Here is a 17,433-nt window from a genome sequence, read left to right on the forward strand (position 1 = left end):
GTAGTTACTCCCTGCTCCCACCCAGAAGAAGGAGGAACAAAGAGGCATGACTGACCACAAGCATGGATTTTTAAATGACACTGAAATGAACAAATGAAATAGCTGGAAGCCAACAGATGAAGTATACTTAAAACTATACATGATGTTGTACGCTTACGCTCTGTGTAAAAAGCTGAATTTGGTAGATAAATATTTTAAGGATCCGGAAAGGGTTTGAAACAAACAACTTGTCAGTGCTTTGAGTAGGTTCCACGGCTCCACATTGGATCGGTCCAGTATGTAATGCTGCCCCCATCCTCTTTCAAATGTATGCACCATCTCCATATGCAGATGTCAGTGTTATTATGATCTCTGACATCAGAGTATGGCAGTGTGCAGACGTTTAGATTTTTGGGTCTCATTAATGGGCTAAATGGACTAAATGATGCCATTTCACAGAAAAGGGAGAAGGGTAGGTCAATGAGGAATCTACGGTTAGTCTCTCCCAGAAAAGGAATTACTAAAGGTAAATAACTTGTTCTTTTGATAGAGATTCCTAACCACAGATTCATCACCTTGGGAATAATACCCAAGTAGTATCTTCCCAGGTGGTGGGTCTGTGGAATGGCTCAGTCCAGGAAATCCTGCACGACTGACTGGGCGAAATGCCTTTCATACCTGACCTGGCAATTGGTCTTTACGAACATGTGCAGATACCGCCAACACAGCAGCCTAGCAGATGTCCAAGATTGGCACACAGTGTCCCAGAGCAATAGTAGCAGCCTTCATTCTGGTGGAACAAGTGCATAATTCTTCTGGGAGCTTTAACCAGCACATTGCAGTTCTTGTTGCATAATACAAACCATTCTCTTTTGCATTGTTTTGCTTCTAATAAACTGACTAAAAGTTGGTCATCCTGTCTGTAGTCTCTGGTCAATGCAAAAACTCTGGGCCGTCTTGCGGTGCAGACAGTGAAGCCACGCTTTCTCCCTGGAGGGATGTGGCAGTGCATAGAAGGCCAGCAAGGTGATGTAAAGGCCCTATATGGAAGGACATTACTACCTTTGTCAGGAATGCCACTTTTGTGCGAAGGACCAGCTTAGCTGGAAAAAAAATGAGTTGTAATACAGACAGCACCTGAACTTTGTAGACTCGTCTCCTCGTTATGGCTATAAAGAATTTCCTCTTGATGGTGAGCAGATGGAAAGGACAACTGTGCATTAGTTTGAAAAGAGTGCACGCCAGGTCCCACTGCAGCATGATAAATTGTCTTGAAGGGAACATATGGATAAAATCCCACAAAAAACACATCACTACCGGTGACTTGAGGGGGATGGCTGATTCGGCAAGAAGGACGAAAGATAACCTGTAAGTGTTGCCACAGCAATACCTTGCTGGGCTGAAGGTAGACTAAAGAGGAGCGCATCAGACAACTTTGGTGTAGATTGTGCAGGCCCAGGTGGAGAGCTCTACCTTGCTGCTGCGACAGGCGGTCTTCCCGAAGGGGCAGCCAGATATGAGAACATGCACTCAAGGCCAGAAATTATAGGTAATAACTACTCTCGCCCCAGAGCCTCTAGGGTAACTTGAGCCTGAACTTTCTTGATCTTTTTCAGCACTCTGGGCAGAAAAGTACGGAAGAAAATATGTACAGGAGTCTTGCTCGCCAAAGAAGACTGAAGAAGTCTTTGAGGGAGAATTGTTTCTGGAACTCCAATGCAAGAAACCTTTGACATTGTGAGTTCTCCGTGGTGCCAACCAGATCAAGCCAGGGTTCTTCCCCAGTGCTTGAAGATCCCCGTACCACCTTTGAGCACAACTTCCATTTGTGATCCACTAGGCAACATCAGATGAGTTTGAAGATTCTGCCTGGTGCTGTGCGATCAGGGAGATACCATGAGCATTCAGTCACTTACAAAGGCACAAGTCCTCCTTTGCAAAGGACCCACAAACCCACTCCGTCTTGCTTGTCACAGTACCACATGATGGTCATGTTTGTGAGAAATTATACCCATTCCTCTCTGATGGTGGGGAGGCATGCCTTCAGTGCCAAGGAGATTGCTTGCAACTCCAGCAAGTTGAAGTGGAGGGAGTCCACTGATCTTCACCTCTCCCAAAGGGCCACCCCAACACAGCAGCAGATGCACCTGCCATGACCGTTAACTCTGGGTGGAGTGGGGTGAGGGGCCTACTGCCGCTCCAGTAGTGGTCAAGCAGCCACTACTACATATGTTTGAAGGCTGCTTAGACACCTGGAGGGGCACTGCTAGGTTCCCTGGACGCTGAGCCCACTAAGGCTTCAGGTCCTACTGCAGAACTGGCATGTGCCACCTGGTGTGGTCCACAGGCAGGATACAGGAGGCCAAGAAGCAGCAGAGCCACTCTCACTGAGCACCAGGCCAGCTGTGGGGTCTACCGAACAGGTAGAGTTAGGCACACCAAGTGAGTAGTGGCTTTGCTATCTTTAAATCTTTCTAGAGCACAGTCCACCTTCGCTTCGAACAGCCTAGTGTCCATGAGGGACTGTTAGACGTCAGACGAGAAGCCTGTAGAGGGAATGCAGGTATGGTGCTGTAGAACCACACTGGCCCAAGTGTCCTACCCAGGCAGTCAGTCATGTCCAAGCCTGAACAGACAGAATATTTTGCTGAGTCTTGGCCATCTGTGATAAGGTGGTGTAAGCCGGGTCAGATGTCTGCTGGAAGGGGGGGGGGGAAAGGGGGGACACAGGGGATTGGGGGGGAGAAACACAACTCTGCAGCCTAGTAGTGCATGTTTGAACAGTTTGAAATTTTGGACTTACTAGAGCCTGTGACCTTGATGATGACTGGTGACAAGAGCAGCTTTGGGAGAGGGCATTCACGGCATCAACCTTCACCGGGCCACTTCTTTGACTCCCCATGAAGTTCAGCAATAGTGTGATTTGCTTCATGCTCGCAGATGGCCCTGCAATTCACTCAGGTGCCATGGATGTTGGTCACTAACATTCAATAGTAATAATCCTGATGCAGCTTAAACCCTATAGTTTTAGGAGGAGGCTTTTCTGCAGACTCTGATGAAAAGTGTGAGGGAAACAATTCTGTCAGAATGATAGGATTCGAATTGTCCAGATCCATGTTGGAAGGTGCAGAAAGAAATGATTGACAGTGCGTAGAGGAGGCACACACGAGGGCCGCAACTTCACATCCGGAACATGACAGATCCAATGCGGAGCCACACATAACGACTTGTCCACATATGCTAGAGAATTGCTAGCAAAAAAGTTTCTAGATTCAAACTGGAGTCTGGGGAAATTCATAAGGTAAGGAATGGTTTAATATATTACAGGACATGCAACCCACTAGGTACAATCTTGTGTCAGTCACCAAGGGAAGGCCACATTTGTAGACTGCCACCATCTGCTCCCAGTGCCAATATCAATTTGACCTTTAACTGAAACGAAATACATATTTTTAAATACCAACCTTTTAAAAAGTTAAAACATCTGAAGGGACAGAACAGCCTACGTTTAAAAGAATCATTCAGAATGGACTTGTAAGGAAAGTGCCTCTTTTTTGACACTGTTACCGACCCCCACTTTTTGCCTGGTATCTGATGTGATTTCAACTGAAAGTGCACTGGGTTCCTGCTAACCAGGTCCCCAGTACCAGATCTCTGTCCATAAACTGTACAATTATTTCCCCAACTGACAAATCCTATAGCACCTTCTGTAAGCCCCTGGTAAATGGTACCCCGGGTTCCTAGTGCTTGAGGTGCTAAAGAGAGTCCCTAAGGGCAGCAGTACGAATTGCGCCACCCTAAGGGACCCCTCACCAAGTGCATGACTGGTTGCCAGTGCAGGCTACATGCCTTGGTGCAGACAAAGGGTGAAAACACAACATGGCACACCGCCTGTGTACCATGTCCCCTAACACTGTATGCAATATAAGTAAGCTACCCCTCTTGCAAGCCTTACAGCCCTAACGCAGCGTGCATTATATTAGATGTGAGGTGAGGGCATATCGGCACAAGCAGATATGCCCCTGCTATGTTTTTGTGGATTCTCAGTCAGTGACCAGTGAAGCCATTTTAAATTCATATGCTGGAAACTGGTCAGTATGAGTTCCCCAGCTACATGATGGCCTCACTGAAAATAGGGATGCTTGGTATCAAACATCTTGTATTGACGAACACACACTGATGCCAGTGTTGGCTTTACCAATACATGCACCCAGAGGGCACCTTAGAGATGTCCCCTGAAGCCCTACCAGCCTTTGGTTTGCTCACTGACTGGTTTCTGCTAGCTTGTCCCTAGTCACATGGTTCTGGCCCCCTATGGTGAGAGCCGTCTGCTCTCAGGAGGCCCAGAACAAAATCCTGTCTGGGAAGAGGGTGTAACACCCCCTCCCACAGGATGACCTGTTGATTAGCTTTCCTAAGGGGGCAAGCCTCAAAGGGGCTGCTGCATTTGAAATGCAAATCTATCTCCCCTCAAAAGAGAGGAAGCCACCCCCTGTCTAAAGTCCATTTGGTACCTGGAAAGGTAGGGAAATTAGCTAGTCAGGTAGGCGTGCCACCTAAAGGCTAGTATCACCCCTAGGATGGGCTACCGCAAGGTGGACATGATTTTTCAGAAGTAGCCATCTTTGAGATGGCATACCTAGGAATTCTGGGACAGGTTTATGCCCACTTCCCACAGGAAGCGGTCATATAGGGTGTTACTGACCCTAAGGGTCAGTAGCCCATTGACTACTACCCTACACACCCCTAACGCCAATAAATTTAGTATTTAGGGGAGCGCCTGACACCAGGGAAGCAGATCCTGACGACCTACGACCACCAAGGACATGAAGAGCAGTGAAAGCAGCTGAGAAAAGAAGCAGTTGATCTGGTACCAACTCCGCCAACCTGTCTGCATCAGTCGGCTAAAATCTACCCCAAGGTCAACTCATCCTGCAGCTGTGACTCCAGTAACCTAAGAGGACTGCCTGCGTTCGAAAAAGACTCAAGACCTCTCATGAACAGCGGACATGTTCTCCAGCAAACTCCAAAAGAAGGGACTCAGAAGCCCCTGGAACCACTAAAACCTGACAACTGAAGTTACCACTACACCTGCCTTCTCTGACCTGAGTTGAAGTGGACCACCAGTGATCACAAGGTTCCCCAGCTCTCCAGAGTCCGAATCCATTGTGGTTTAACCCCTCCTGGACTCCCTGACGACGCCTGCAGCCTCTGCATGCAGCAACCATCTACTGTGACCGCTCCGGTAAGAAAAAAACAACACCTAAAGACACCTCTGTGCCAGTCACCCTTGAGCATGGAGAAGAGGACCAAGGGCGCCTACCGCTGCCCGAGAACCGTGAGGCCTGAGCCCCGCTGTTGGTTCAGCCCAACTGGCCAGAGCCTGCAGCCTCTTTCGGCAATGACTGATCTCCATTGAAAGGCATTGGGCACCTAACGCTGTTTAGCACCCTGAGCCCAACAGCACCCACGTCACTGGTGGTTTAGCCTTGGACCTTGTCCACTATTCACCTTAACTCCTGGAGATTGGTATTGTAAGTTATTGTGCTCTACTTGTTTGTGGAAGTTGTTCCCTACTCATAGGAGGGCACTACAGAACTCAGAAACTGCACTGTGTCCACTTTTTAGGTGAAAAGAATTCATTTTTAAAAACATACTTACTTGAACGATTTTTCGCTGATGCCTAAACATATACTTGCTATTTGTATAAAATGGTGTGGCTCTCATTCTTGAGTCACGTGGCTCATTTATTGACTATTGTGTTAAATACAATATATCAATATTATTGAAGTTCACTTTTTCTTATGCTTTTTATCCACATTCTGTATATACTGTATATAACACTATGGCACATTAATATCACACTAATCACTTTCACTGCGCCTTTGTGTTAGGAGCATCTATTCTTGAAAAGTTGAAGTTAAGTTTTCATAAAGAAAAATTATTTTGATAAAAGAAATAAAAACGAGACATGAATTAATCTAAGGCTATTATATTTTAGAAGCAGGAAGCCTTTGGAATAAATTATTTATAAATGCCATGGAAGCCTAGGCGTATACTTCCCCCGGTTGGCCAAATTTGTATTTATTGTTTAACTACCCAGGTCTAAGGGTCATATGGGGTTGCCTCATTTAGAAGAACACTTATATCTTCCAGGGCGCGCAGTATCACCATCTGGACCCATGCAACACAAAGCAGGCCATGCTGCTCACAGAGAAATTATTCTTCCCCCATACCTTAAAGCGCTTGGATTCTCTACCAGTAGGGACAGATGGGAAGGTGCAGGCTTACTGTCCCAGGGATCAAGAGGCCTGAATCACTAGACCGTCTGGCAACAGGTCTGTAGCCAAAAATGGTGGATCACCCAGGGCAGGGTGGGTTCTTCATGCCACCAGTCTGACTGTCACAGTGTAAGTGGGCTTTTCCCAGGCTGCCATGACCAGGTCCAAAAGACTTCATTGAAGGGTAACAGAGGCTCTGCAGATGGGAGTACGATCCGAACAACTAATGGATTTTCTGCCTATATTGCTCTTGTTTCAGTAGCTCTCTATGTGATCTGTTCTGTGGGGTGGGCTTGGGAGGTGGCGCTAGTGGCACAGTTCAGAGCTGCAGGTGGTGGCGTTGGTAGAGCCGTCCATGATGCAGGAGAATTCAACGTCATATAAATGACTGGTGGAGAGAATGACTGAGGCCTTGCCGTCAGCAACGGAGGAATAGATTTGAATTGTGTTGGATTCAATAGCATGAACACAGAGTCAGTACGGTGCCACAGGGTTTGGTGTTGCACCAGGCAAAGTTGTGGCTTGGAAGAAGATGGTGTGTATTGCGTTAAGAAACGCTGCTGGGTCTGAGCCTGGAGTCAGAAACTCAGAATAGGAGGTCAACGGCGTTGGATATTACCGTGGTACAGCGGGTGGAGATTGAGGTGCGCAAGGGCCCAGGTAGTAAGGGGCCACTTATACAGGACTGCTTAGGAGGAATATGTTCTGGCTCACATCAACCAACTCATGTTTAAAGGATGAAGATCCTGTGGGAGATGGAGGGCATCTTGGTTAATTACCATTGCCATGTATTTTAGGTTTCTTATGCTTTCCTCACTTACATGAGTGTGAGGACGAGGGACTGGAGTGGAGCCTGGAACAGTTACAGCTGCACCTCTTATCTTGGGCCATTAAGAGTTTGGCCTCTTGTTCGTTACTGGCCTTCGGATGCATGCTTAAGCAGGAATCAAAGCTGTGGTACAACCCAAGACAGCAGAGGCAGATTGAATAGGGATCAGTGAATGACATCTGTCAATCACAGTCCCTATAAACGCTAAGAAGGAGACATAGTAATGCACTAGAAAGGGTTTCTAGGAGGACAACTCTCAACTTTCAGAAATGGCAAGCTTCAGACATGCATCAAAGCCACGGTAAAAAGGGGACAAACATAATGCCAGACCTTATATGGCTTCCCTGATGTCATCTGACGTCACTTCCAGAGTTAAAAGAAAGACACAGTGCCTCTACCAGCGACATGTGCTTTAAAGTTTCCAGATCCAGTCTGGCATTTGGGATTATTTTAATGGTGAGAAATCTGCAGGTAGACATATCAATCAGAAATGCCTGTTACACAACATGTGCATTTGCCATGGCAACAGAAAAAAACTATTAGACTTCCAAAACTAAGCTAATAAGACCTTAAGAGATCTATAATCTTATCAGGTACCATACAATGAGCGATACATCCCTTATGATTAATTGTAGTGGTAAGGTTCTGTTTTTCATGAAAATGTACTTGTCAGGCCTCACTCCAATAATCAGACAATGATTTAACCAGAGTTTGTTCTGCCTCACAAAGGATAACTTAAGACAGCCTATATCTCTATGCAGAAAAATACTTATGCTGCAATTTTCTCAGCACAAACAATGAAATAGCCAAATACACACCTTTTCACAAAAAAGAACCTAATATGCCCTCTGCCTCTAATTACACAAATAAACTGTTTACCTTGCTCTTCACACATTATGACAGGTGAATGCTACCCTAAATTCAAGCAAAGATGAATCCAAACTCCCTTGTCAATTGCACTCTTTTCCCAGAAAAGTCCAGAACTCACCACTGATATCTCCAAACTTATTAGACTATTCCAAGTGTGAAGTGGGTAACTGACAGGGCAATTTGCACTTTGTTCCTTTGTGAAACAGAAAACACATTTGTCCTCTCCCTTAAGTAGCGTGCCTGCAAAACATGCATTTCCCACACATTTTCCTCAATCGCCTTGAGTTGTGTGCAGCTAGGATACCCACCCTCTGCTCCAGCAAAGCCCTCCGTATTGATACCCGCTGCTCCAGGTCCTTGATCTCACGCTCATGCTGGGCCTCCGTATGGATCTTGATTTTGCTTTGGTAAGCATTAAGCAGCTCCAACTCCTGCTGGAGCTGCATCCTCAGCACCTGGTACTCTGCCTCCTGAGTCTCATCCAAGCGCAGCTGCAGGGAGGAAGTAGATATAGACGATGTTGAGGAAATTACAATACAAGAGTAATACAACAGCCCTTATTTGGGTATTTTCTCCCTGCACTAAGACTTCAGGGTACTCTCTAGCGCAACAATCCAGAAGTCGAGTAGTGCAAGAGGGAAGGTCTAATTGCTGCAAACTAATCCTTTTGATCTAGAGTAAAGTAATTGCTGGACAATATCTTTTAAGTGCCAAAATGACAAATTAAAGAATAAACATGAAATTACGCCCAACACAATCAACGTGATCTAGGCAGAAGCAGACAGAAGGCAAGCATTATGTGGACAGCTGTGACAGAATAGAATGATTCAACTTGAAGCCTTAAAAACCCCAATCAAATATAATGACCACAAACCACTTTGTCCAATGAGAATCCTAGAACCAAAAAAGGCTATGGGACCATACCAGTAGTAGGAAAGTGCAACACAATGCATAGAAACATTTCATGGGAGCAATAAGACATGCAAAGCTTAACTCGTATGACCAGAAAAGCTCAGAGATAAATGAAACAAGCATTTGCAATGCAATGGGTCTCGCATTTGCTCTTAGTGTTGTAAATTCCTAACTGGACTTTTCTTGCCACATAAATTGAAAATGAAAAGTGTCTACATAAGCAAGCCGATTCAAAGCGCCATGGCCGCCATGAGTACGAGCACAAAGGAGACATTAAAAGAAAAAAAAGTTTGCTCGCAGTCAAACGTATTGTCAGTCGTGCAATTATTCATGTAATAGGGACAGTCCGCAAGGTGGTAACAAAACCGCGAGAAGGAGGAAAAAACGTAAAGCATTTACCAATGATGACAAAGGATTTTTTAAAGGGAAGGCCATGAACGAGTTAAAATGATGGGAGTGCGTTGGGCGGGTTAAGAGCCCACAAAACTTAAAACTAAGCCATAAAACTTAATTCCCTAGCTCAGTCAATTATCCTCCTTCCTCCGTTCATGGAAATCGAGGCAACCTAGTATTCTTGTAGACATATTTATAATACCAAAAACCTTGATACAAGACCACGCTAATCTTCCAATGTAAGTAGGTAAAATCTCCAAATGAATCACAGCAGCAAGCTACAGTACTCTAGTAAGACACAAATAAAGTGTGTTATTTCTTTCAGATCCATGAAAGGGAAAAGGCCATCCACTGAAAGAAAATGGTAAAACAAGTATACTCAAAAGTCAAGTTCCCCTACCAACACATACTAAGATAATCCTGAGCATCAGCCTGGCTCACTACTTGTCCACAAACTACTAAAAATTAGGGCTAAATTTACAAACCCATATCAAGCAACAATTCAGCCCTCCTCGCTACCACAACTAACACCATCTGTCTACACAAATAGAAAACAATTCACCAACCTGCAAGGTGGGAAATTCCTACCAACTGTCATATCAGTCCAAAGTTCACCTTGCCACATGCACACTTGCTTCACCTCACTCCCTGTTCTAGAATCCAATACCCAATTTCAATTGCTGCTGATCCCCCCTCTGACCCACAGCCAAACAACCTCTTAAAAGAGCATCTCCAACTCTAATCAGGTTGGCACACCTATACCTGTATTCCAATCTTTCTGCACCTCTCTAGTTCCACCACCACCCTTTCCGAGCCAAATATCCCCTTCTTCAAAAACTATTCAAACACAGGAGCACACATCTATGTAAATCATTCCATGAGAAAACAGAACTGATTGATAAGAACCGTTTTCTTTAATCTCTGTATCCTGAGAATTTTCTGTACCAACATAGCAATCCCCCCTTAATATCCTAGCAATAATGCACCTACTTTTATCCTGGGCAGAAAAATCGAACACACTCATTAGTTCTACCACACTACCTTCAGGGAAGGCTTCAATCACTCTAGGCATCACGCATCTCAATGCTGTATTTCGTACACCAAAAACCTTGTCAAAAGTAAAATTCAGTTAAACGCCCTCTGCATGTGAGGCATTCCGTGGAAACACAACTGCTCAAAACAATACTACCATTCCTGCCTCTTCACACCAGGTCAGCCCCACACAGGACCCAACTACAAATAGTTCAAATGAGATTCACTGATTCAAGTTAAAAAGCAAAGCCTTTGTAGATATGTATCAAGTGCTCAAGTAAGTCCAGGCACAAGACAATTTCCTGAACCAGCATTCTGTCTCACCAACTCCAAAAATGTAATCAGCTAGTATGTCTATTAGGACTCATATGAGTTAGCTACTCTTCTAAGGAACGTAGTTAATAAATTATCTTAGGTGAAACAGATGATGTTGACCTTATCTATTTCTAGTTACTAGGTTCCAATATTTACTATTCTTTATTTATGGCACCACTTTTGCTTTATGCCAACCATTGTTAATACAACTATTTTAATTGATTCTTCAAATTTTATGTGAAGAGGTCTGGGCAAAAATAGACTTTGCTCCATACCCCAACTGACTACATACTTTGGTTATATTACTTCAATCTGTTTTCTTACCTTCTACTCAGTAAGGGAAATCTCATTTGCATAGTATTCTCTGTAAATGTACTATTGGATGTTAAAAGCCTATTGCTGGTTAATTTTTTATCTTCACCCTGAGAAAATCCATGTATAAGAGTGATTATCCTTTTATTATTTATGAATTAAACATTATCATGCGGTTAATTCTACTTCCCACAGTGAATATCTTAGCTTTTTTCAATTTTGTTGTTTTTATGTCTGCGGCTCTCACAAAACTGTCATACCCACTTTCTAGCAAGTTCTGCTTTTTGTAGCACATAATACCTATTTCAGGTTTACTTTTCACTAATTCACAATTCATGCAATGGTCAGCATCTATTGTTCTGTACATCTCTGATGTATAGTTTTGAGCGCATTTTAAGATTAAAATAACTGAAGTATGACATTACCACTACAAACAAGAGTAAATAGCGCCAGAGAACACAGTTTAACAGGTTATGGGATTGTAAAGTATCCAGAAAACTGCTCTTAACCAAAACAATTCACATTTCAAGCAAGAAGGAAAACATGGAGGAAACAAGAGAAAGACTACGTATTGCCTGCGTGGATAGTACCTGTCTCTAAGCATCTCAGGGGAGGAACATTAAAATAAGACATATAAAAGGAAATGATTGTGAGCATGTATCTTATCCTGTAATACGAGATGAGGAGAAATATTAACATAGCATACTGCCTATCTGTACAGTACGGCATGCATACTATACTTCTTAGAGCTTAGAGGGAAAAAAGGATATCCTGCCTCTTGGGTGCCAGCTTCTTGATTTGTGCATGTCTCAGAGGAGCAAGAATAGTAATTGCATGGGTGGACTTTATTTCTCTCAGGAAGGGTTGCATGAGACAGAAATAGACCTACTGCCTGGGTCGACAGCATCTCGTTGATGCTGTGGTCGTACTGCTCAGCCAGTATAGCCAGCTTGCGGGTCTGTTCGTCCTTCAGCCTCTTCAGGATGGTCTTGTGCTCTGTTTTAGCTGTAGTCTCAAGTAGATGATTGCGGAGAGCCTTGTACTGTCGCGTCTGTATCTTGCAGGTGTCCTGGAACTGCTTCTTAATCTGTAGCTCCTTTGACTGCAAAAAAGGGGCAGACAGAGCAATGGGGGAGGGAGGCAGGGTTGAGAGGCGGGGCAGAGTGACGGCAGGAGAAGATGTGAGGGTTGGGAAGTATGGGGGGTGGTATAAAGAGAAGGCCAGGAAGCGGCAGATGTGTGAAAATGTTACAAGACAGGTCAAAGAAGAAGCGAGAGGAGGTGAAAAATCAAGTGAGGCGTGAGAAAGACAGATGAGGCAGGCAAAAGAGACAGATGAGGCAGGCGAAAGAGACAGATGAGGCAGGCGAAAGAGACAGATGAGGCAGGCGAAAGAGACAGATGAGGCAGGCGAAAGAGACAGATGAGGCAGGCGAAAGAGACAGATGAGGCAGGCGAAAGAGACAGATGAGGCAGGCGAAAGAGACAGATGAGGCAGGCGAAAGAGACAGATGAGGCAGGCGAAAGAGACAGATGAGGCAGGCCAAAGAGACAGATGAGGCAGGCCAAAGAGACAGATGAGGCAGGCCAAAGAGACAGATGAGGCAGGCCAAAGAGACAGATGAGGCAGGCCAAAGAGACAGACGAGGCAGGCCAAAGAGACAGACGAGGCAGGCCAAAGAGACAGACGAGGCAGGCCAAAGAGACAGACGAGGCAGGCCAAAGACAGACGAGGCAGGCCAAAGACAGACGAGGCAGGCCAAAGACAGACGAGGCAGGCCAAAGACAGACGAGGCAGGCCAAAGACAGACGAGGAAGGCGAAAGACAGACGAGGAAGGCGAAAGACAGACGAGGAAGGCGAAAGACAGACGAGGAAGGCGAAAGACAGACGAGGAAGGCGAAAGACAGACGAGGAAGGCGAAAGAGACAGACGAGGTAGGCGAAAGAGACAGACGAGGTAGGCGAAAGAGACAGACGAGGTAGGCGAAAGAGACAGACGAGGTAGGCGAAAGAGACAGACGAGGTAGGCGAAAGAGACAGACGAGGTAGGCGAAAGAGACAGACGAGGTAGGCGAAAGAGACAGACGAGGTAGGCGAAAGAGACAGACGAGGTAGGCGAAAGAGACAGACGAGGTAGGCGAAGGAGACAGACGAGGTAGGCGAAAGAGAGACGAGGTAGGCGAAAGAGAGACGAGGTAGGCGAAAGAGAGACGAGGTAGGCGAAAGAGAGACGAGGTAGGCGAAAGAGAGACGAGGTAGGCGAAAGAGAGACGAGGTAGGCGAAAGAGAGACGAGGTAGGCGAAAGAGAGACGAGGTAGGCGAAAGACGAGGTAGGCGAAAGAGACGAGGTAGGCGAAAGAGAGACGAGGTAGGCGAAAGAGACGAGGTAGGCGAAAGAGACGATGTAGGCGAAAGAGAGACGAGGTAGGCGAAAGAGAGACGAGGTAGGCGAAAGAGAGACGAGGTAGGCGAAAGAGAGACGAGGTAGGCGAAAGAGAGACGAGGTAGGCGAAAGAGAGACGAGGAAGGTGAAAGAGACAGACGAGGAAGGTGAAAGAGACAGACGAAGGTGAAAGACAGACGAGGAAGGTGAAAGAGACAGACGAGGAAGGTGAAAGAGACAGATGAGACAGGTGAAAGAGTTAAGGCAAGTGATAGTGAGAGGAGGCAGACGCGAGAGAGAGGAGGCAGACGTGAGAGAGAGAGAGAGTGAGAGAGTGAGTGAGTGAGTGAGAGTGAGTGAGTGGAGGCAGGCAGGAGAGAGATGGGAGACAAGTTAAAGAGCAAAAACAGGAGGAAGGCAAAAGAGAGAGAAGAGGAAGGGGCGAGTGAGAGGAGGCAGGCCAAAGAGAGAGAGGAGGCAGGCCAAAGAGAGAGAGGAGGCAGGCCAAAGAGGGGTCGGGCAAGCCAAGAGAGAGAGAGAGAGAGAGAGAGAGAGAGAGAGAGAGAGAGAGAGAGAGAGAGAGAGAGAGAGAGAGAGAGAGAGAGAGAGAAGGAAAGCAGAGAGACAAAAGCCAAAGAGATAGACAGGAGGCAAACGAGACAGATGGGAGGCAAACGAGACAGATGGGAGGCAACAAGAGACAGATGGGAGGCAACAAGAGACAGATAGCAGACAAGCAAGAGCAGATAGGAAGCATGAGTGAGAGGAACCATGAGTGAGAGGAAGCAGGTAAGAGGAGGCAGGCAAAAACCACATAAGACAGGCAAGAGAGAGGAGCAAGGGCAAGAAACAGAGCAGGCAGGGGGAGACAGAGGAAGCAGGAAGAGCCACAGGAAGTACAAAGTACCACAGGAAACAGGAGACACAGAATAGGCAGGCAAGAGAGGGAGAGAGAAGACAAGAGAGATGGAGGCAGCAAGACAGAGCAGGCAGGTGTGACAGAGGAGGCAGGCGTGACAGAGGAAAAAGCAAGAGAAAAAGTGAGATGATGTGCAAGAGAAGGTATATAGGAGAAGGTAAGAGAGCAAGTGAGAAAAGTCGGGGAGAAAATGCAAAAAAGGCAAGGGAGAAAAAAGAAGGCAAGTGAGAAAAGAGGTGAAAGTAAGCAAAAAAAATACGAAAAGGCACGTGAGAATTAGCAAAAGGAAAAAAACAGTGATAATACAAGAGAAGTTGGTGATATGGGAGAAAGGTAAGAAGACAAGAAAATATGAGAGAGAGTAGGACGAGAATACAGTGCAAGAGATAATCAAAAGGAGAATGCAAGTATATGGAGCAAATCAAAGATAAAATCGATGCAGGAAAAACAGGTAATTGAAAAGATAAAGCAAATAAATGGAGCACATCAAAGAGAATGGAAGCATAGGGTCGTATTCCACAATTAAACCAAATGGGGAGCAAAAGCAAGAAAGAAGGCAGCGGAAAAATGAGGAGAACTCAACCAAATAGCAGGAAACAAATGAAGGCAGAGGTGTGATATGAAGAGAAGGACAGCCAAGCAAGGGTATGGTAGTCAATTAGTGGAATGGAGAAAGGAGAACATGTGAAATAAAACAACATACAAAGATTAACGGCAAGGTGAGGATTACAGCGAGAAAAAAGAGCAAGAGTCCATGAAAAAGCAAGAGACAGAACCAAGTTCAAAAGGGAAAAGTATCAGGATTTTAAACAGAGAATGAAAACAATCCCCAGAGGTAAAGATGGAGTGGAAGATGAACGACCAGAGGGACAGAAGGATAGAAAGGAAGAAAACGGGGTTTGGATTTTTAATGATTGTAGCCTGCAGTTTAGGAAGACAGCAAGGTTAGAGTAGATACATCAAACATCACTGAACAAATCTACTACCCTAAAACCTTATGACTCAGATGAGGTCTTTCTAAGTCATGTAGACTTTGGATCTCATACAGCAAAATATCCTCTCACCAATTAACAGCTCAGCAAGTAAGTGGTGGCTAACAGTGAGCTTGCCCCATATAGAAAAAGCAGATTCCCTATCTGTCAGATGGAATCAAAGAGTCTCTTTCATGCCTCTCCTTGACCACCCAGGTAAGGGATAACTCAATCACAATAATTCACTGTATTTTACCCCACTCAAACTGGTGTGTATTAGAGTGTTAGCAATAAAGGATGCTCCCACAAAAAAAATCCACACCAGAGACTAGAGCAAAAACTAAACTCCTCAGTCGTCCATTCCATTTCCAGGGGAAAATGGAAGCCCCTTACCTTTAGATCAACACAACCAAGGGATTGGGGTACTCCACATTTACCTCTTGCTGCTATTTCAATGAAAAGATTTGAGAACGGTTTCATTAAAAATGTGCTGCTCAACCAAGGGATTAATTACCAAGGACTTTACAGGATTTCCTTTAGTTGAGAACAATACATTTCTTTCAGTGATTTCACATTGTGGCTGTTTGGTTGCAGACCTTAAAGACTTTATGCAAATAGTTAAAGCTTGAGCTATACTGAAAGTAGTAACACGTAGAGTCCAGAATCTTCATCAGTCTTGGAAAAGGTCTCAAAGCCAGAGAAAGTCAAGAAACCTTCCATTTTACCACAATTATAGGACAAGCAAGTAGCCACTTGCGAGCACCAAAGAAACAATGACAAACCACATTGATATGAGACAGTTAATGAGAAGTTAACTCTACCATTTGTTCTTTGGTACAGTCTTAAGCATGAAACCCATTAAAATTAAATCTCTGGGGAAAAGACCATCAACATCTTTTAAAGTGTATTATTAATCATCTGTACTCAGATTATTTTTCCAAATTAACTTCCTTCCATATTTCAGTAGTATGTGATCTAGATGCTTTGTGGGCAACAAGACCAGTCCTCACTTCATACAATGTAGCATCCACAGTGCAGCTCATGCAAGACATTCATCCAAAGTGCTTCAATTGAAATTCAGTATTATTCAAGAAAAAAGTACTTTGTTACCAACCTCTAAATACACCATGGATCCTTGATGCGGTGAGGGGGTGATGTTTTAGGAGGGCAGATGCTACCCACTTAGGCAACTAAGACAGAAAGCTGGAGTGGAGCAGAAAATGATGATACCACAGGAGCAGAACTATAACCTGAACAAACTTTAGGGGCTCCAACTTGTCTAAAACGCAGCAGTATGTTTCAAGCTTTTCTGGCTTTGCTCCTATTAGCTTACATTCACTACCAGGAAGTTCTGTGTTCCGTACAAGCTGGTTATATTCATCAACAAACCTTTGCAGGATAACAAAGGGTAGGTACTGTGAAGACTAATGACTAGTGGATAATAACTCTGGCCTTAAAGGATGTATGCCTTATGGTGCATCTCTCAGTAAGCTTCAAGAGCTGGCCTTAAGCGCAGCTGTTAGAATATGGTACTCCCTCCATTCTATCACCACCTACGGAATATACATTTTGCAAAGCTCCTTTGTGAATCATTTTTTAAATATCTTTGACAAACCCTTAACATTTCAAATGCTACAAACGTATTCTAAACTGTCTTAATATCCAAGTTAGAAAGGGAATTGAAATAACTGGCCTCAATCACGCTTGGTGAAACCCACCAGAAATGGAAAATGGTTCTGTCCAGCAACCAAGCTTTCTATAGCTAGCGCAGAGCTGAAAGACTAAGGGGGTTATTCTAACTATGGAGGAGGTGTTAATCCGTCCCAAAAGTGACGGAAAAGTGACGGATTTACCACCAGCCGTATTACGAGTCCATTATATCCTATGGAACTCGTAATACGGCTGGTGGTATATCCGTCACTTTACCGTCACTTTTGGGAAGGATTAACACTCCTCCAAAGTTAGAATAACCCCCTAAGTGCACTACTTAAAAAGAAAAAGAAATAGATTGGCAATGAACCTGGTGACTTCAGCTGCAAGTTCTACAACTGCCGACATGGAACAAGTGGTAGGAATATATTAGAAGCATTTGATAAGATTTTGATTAGACCAGACTTGAGAAACCTTTAAGGAAGGAGTGAATGAGAATGGAAGAGGAAGTAATAAGTCTGGAAATCAGGTGTTCTTAGTGCACTGAACCACAAATTAAACCTGCCTACGTAGGGTATACCTTTT

At 44.7% G+C, this 17,433-nt stretch overlaps 1 protein-coding gene across 2 annotated transcripts in view; it reads right to left on the minus strand.

Annotated features, from left to right (window-relative positions):
- Positions 1-17,433, minus strand: part of TAOK2 (TAO kinase 2) — an 873,025-nt gene that overhangs the window by 65,959 nt on the left and 789,633 nt on the right. For both annotated transcript variants that reach the window (XM_069244102.1, XM_069244103.1), the window contains 2 exons: positions 11,813-12,025; positions 8,268-8,450 (listed from right to left, as the gene is read on the minus strand). In XM_069244102.1, the coding sequence (XP_069100203.1) occupies positions 8,268-8,450; positions 11,813-12,025 (396 nt within the window). The remainder of the gene's footprint in view (positions 1-8,267; positions 8,451-11,812; positions 12,026-17,433) is intronic.

Source organism: Pleurodeles waltl, chromosome 7 (assembly GCF_031143425.1).
Source record: "Pleurodeles waltl isolate 20211129_DDA chromosome 7, aPleWal1.hap1.20221129, whole genome shotgun sequence".
Classification (NCBI taxonomy): Eukaryota; Metazoa; Chordata; class Amphibia; order Caudata; family Salamandridae; genus Pleurodeles; species Pleurodeles waltl.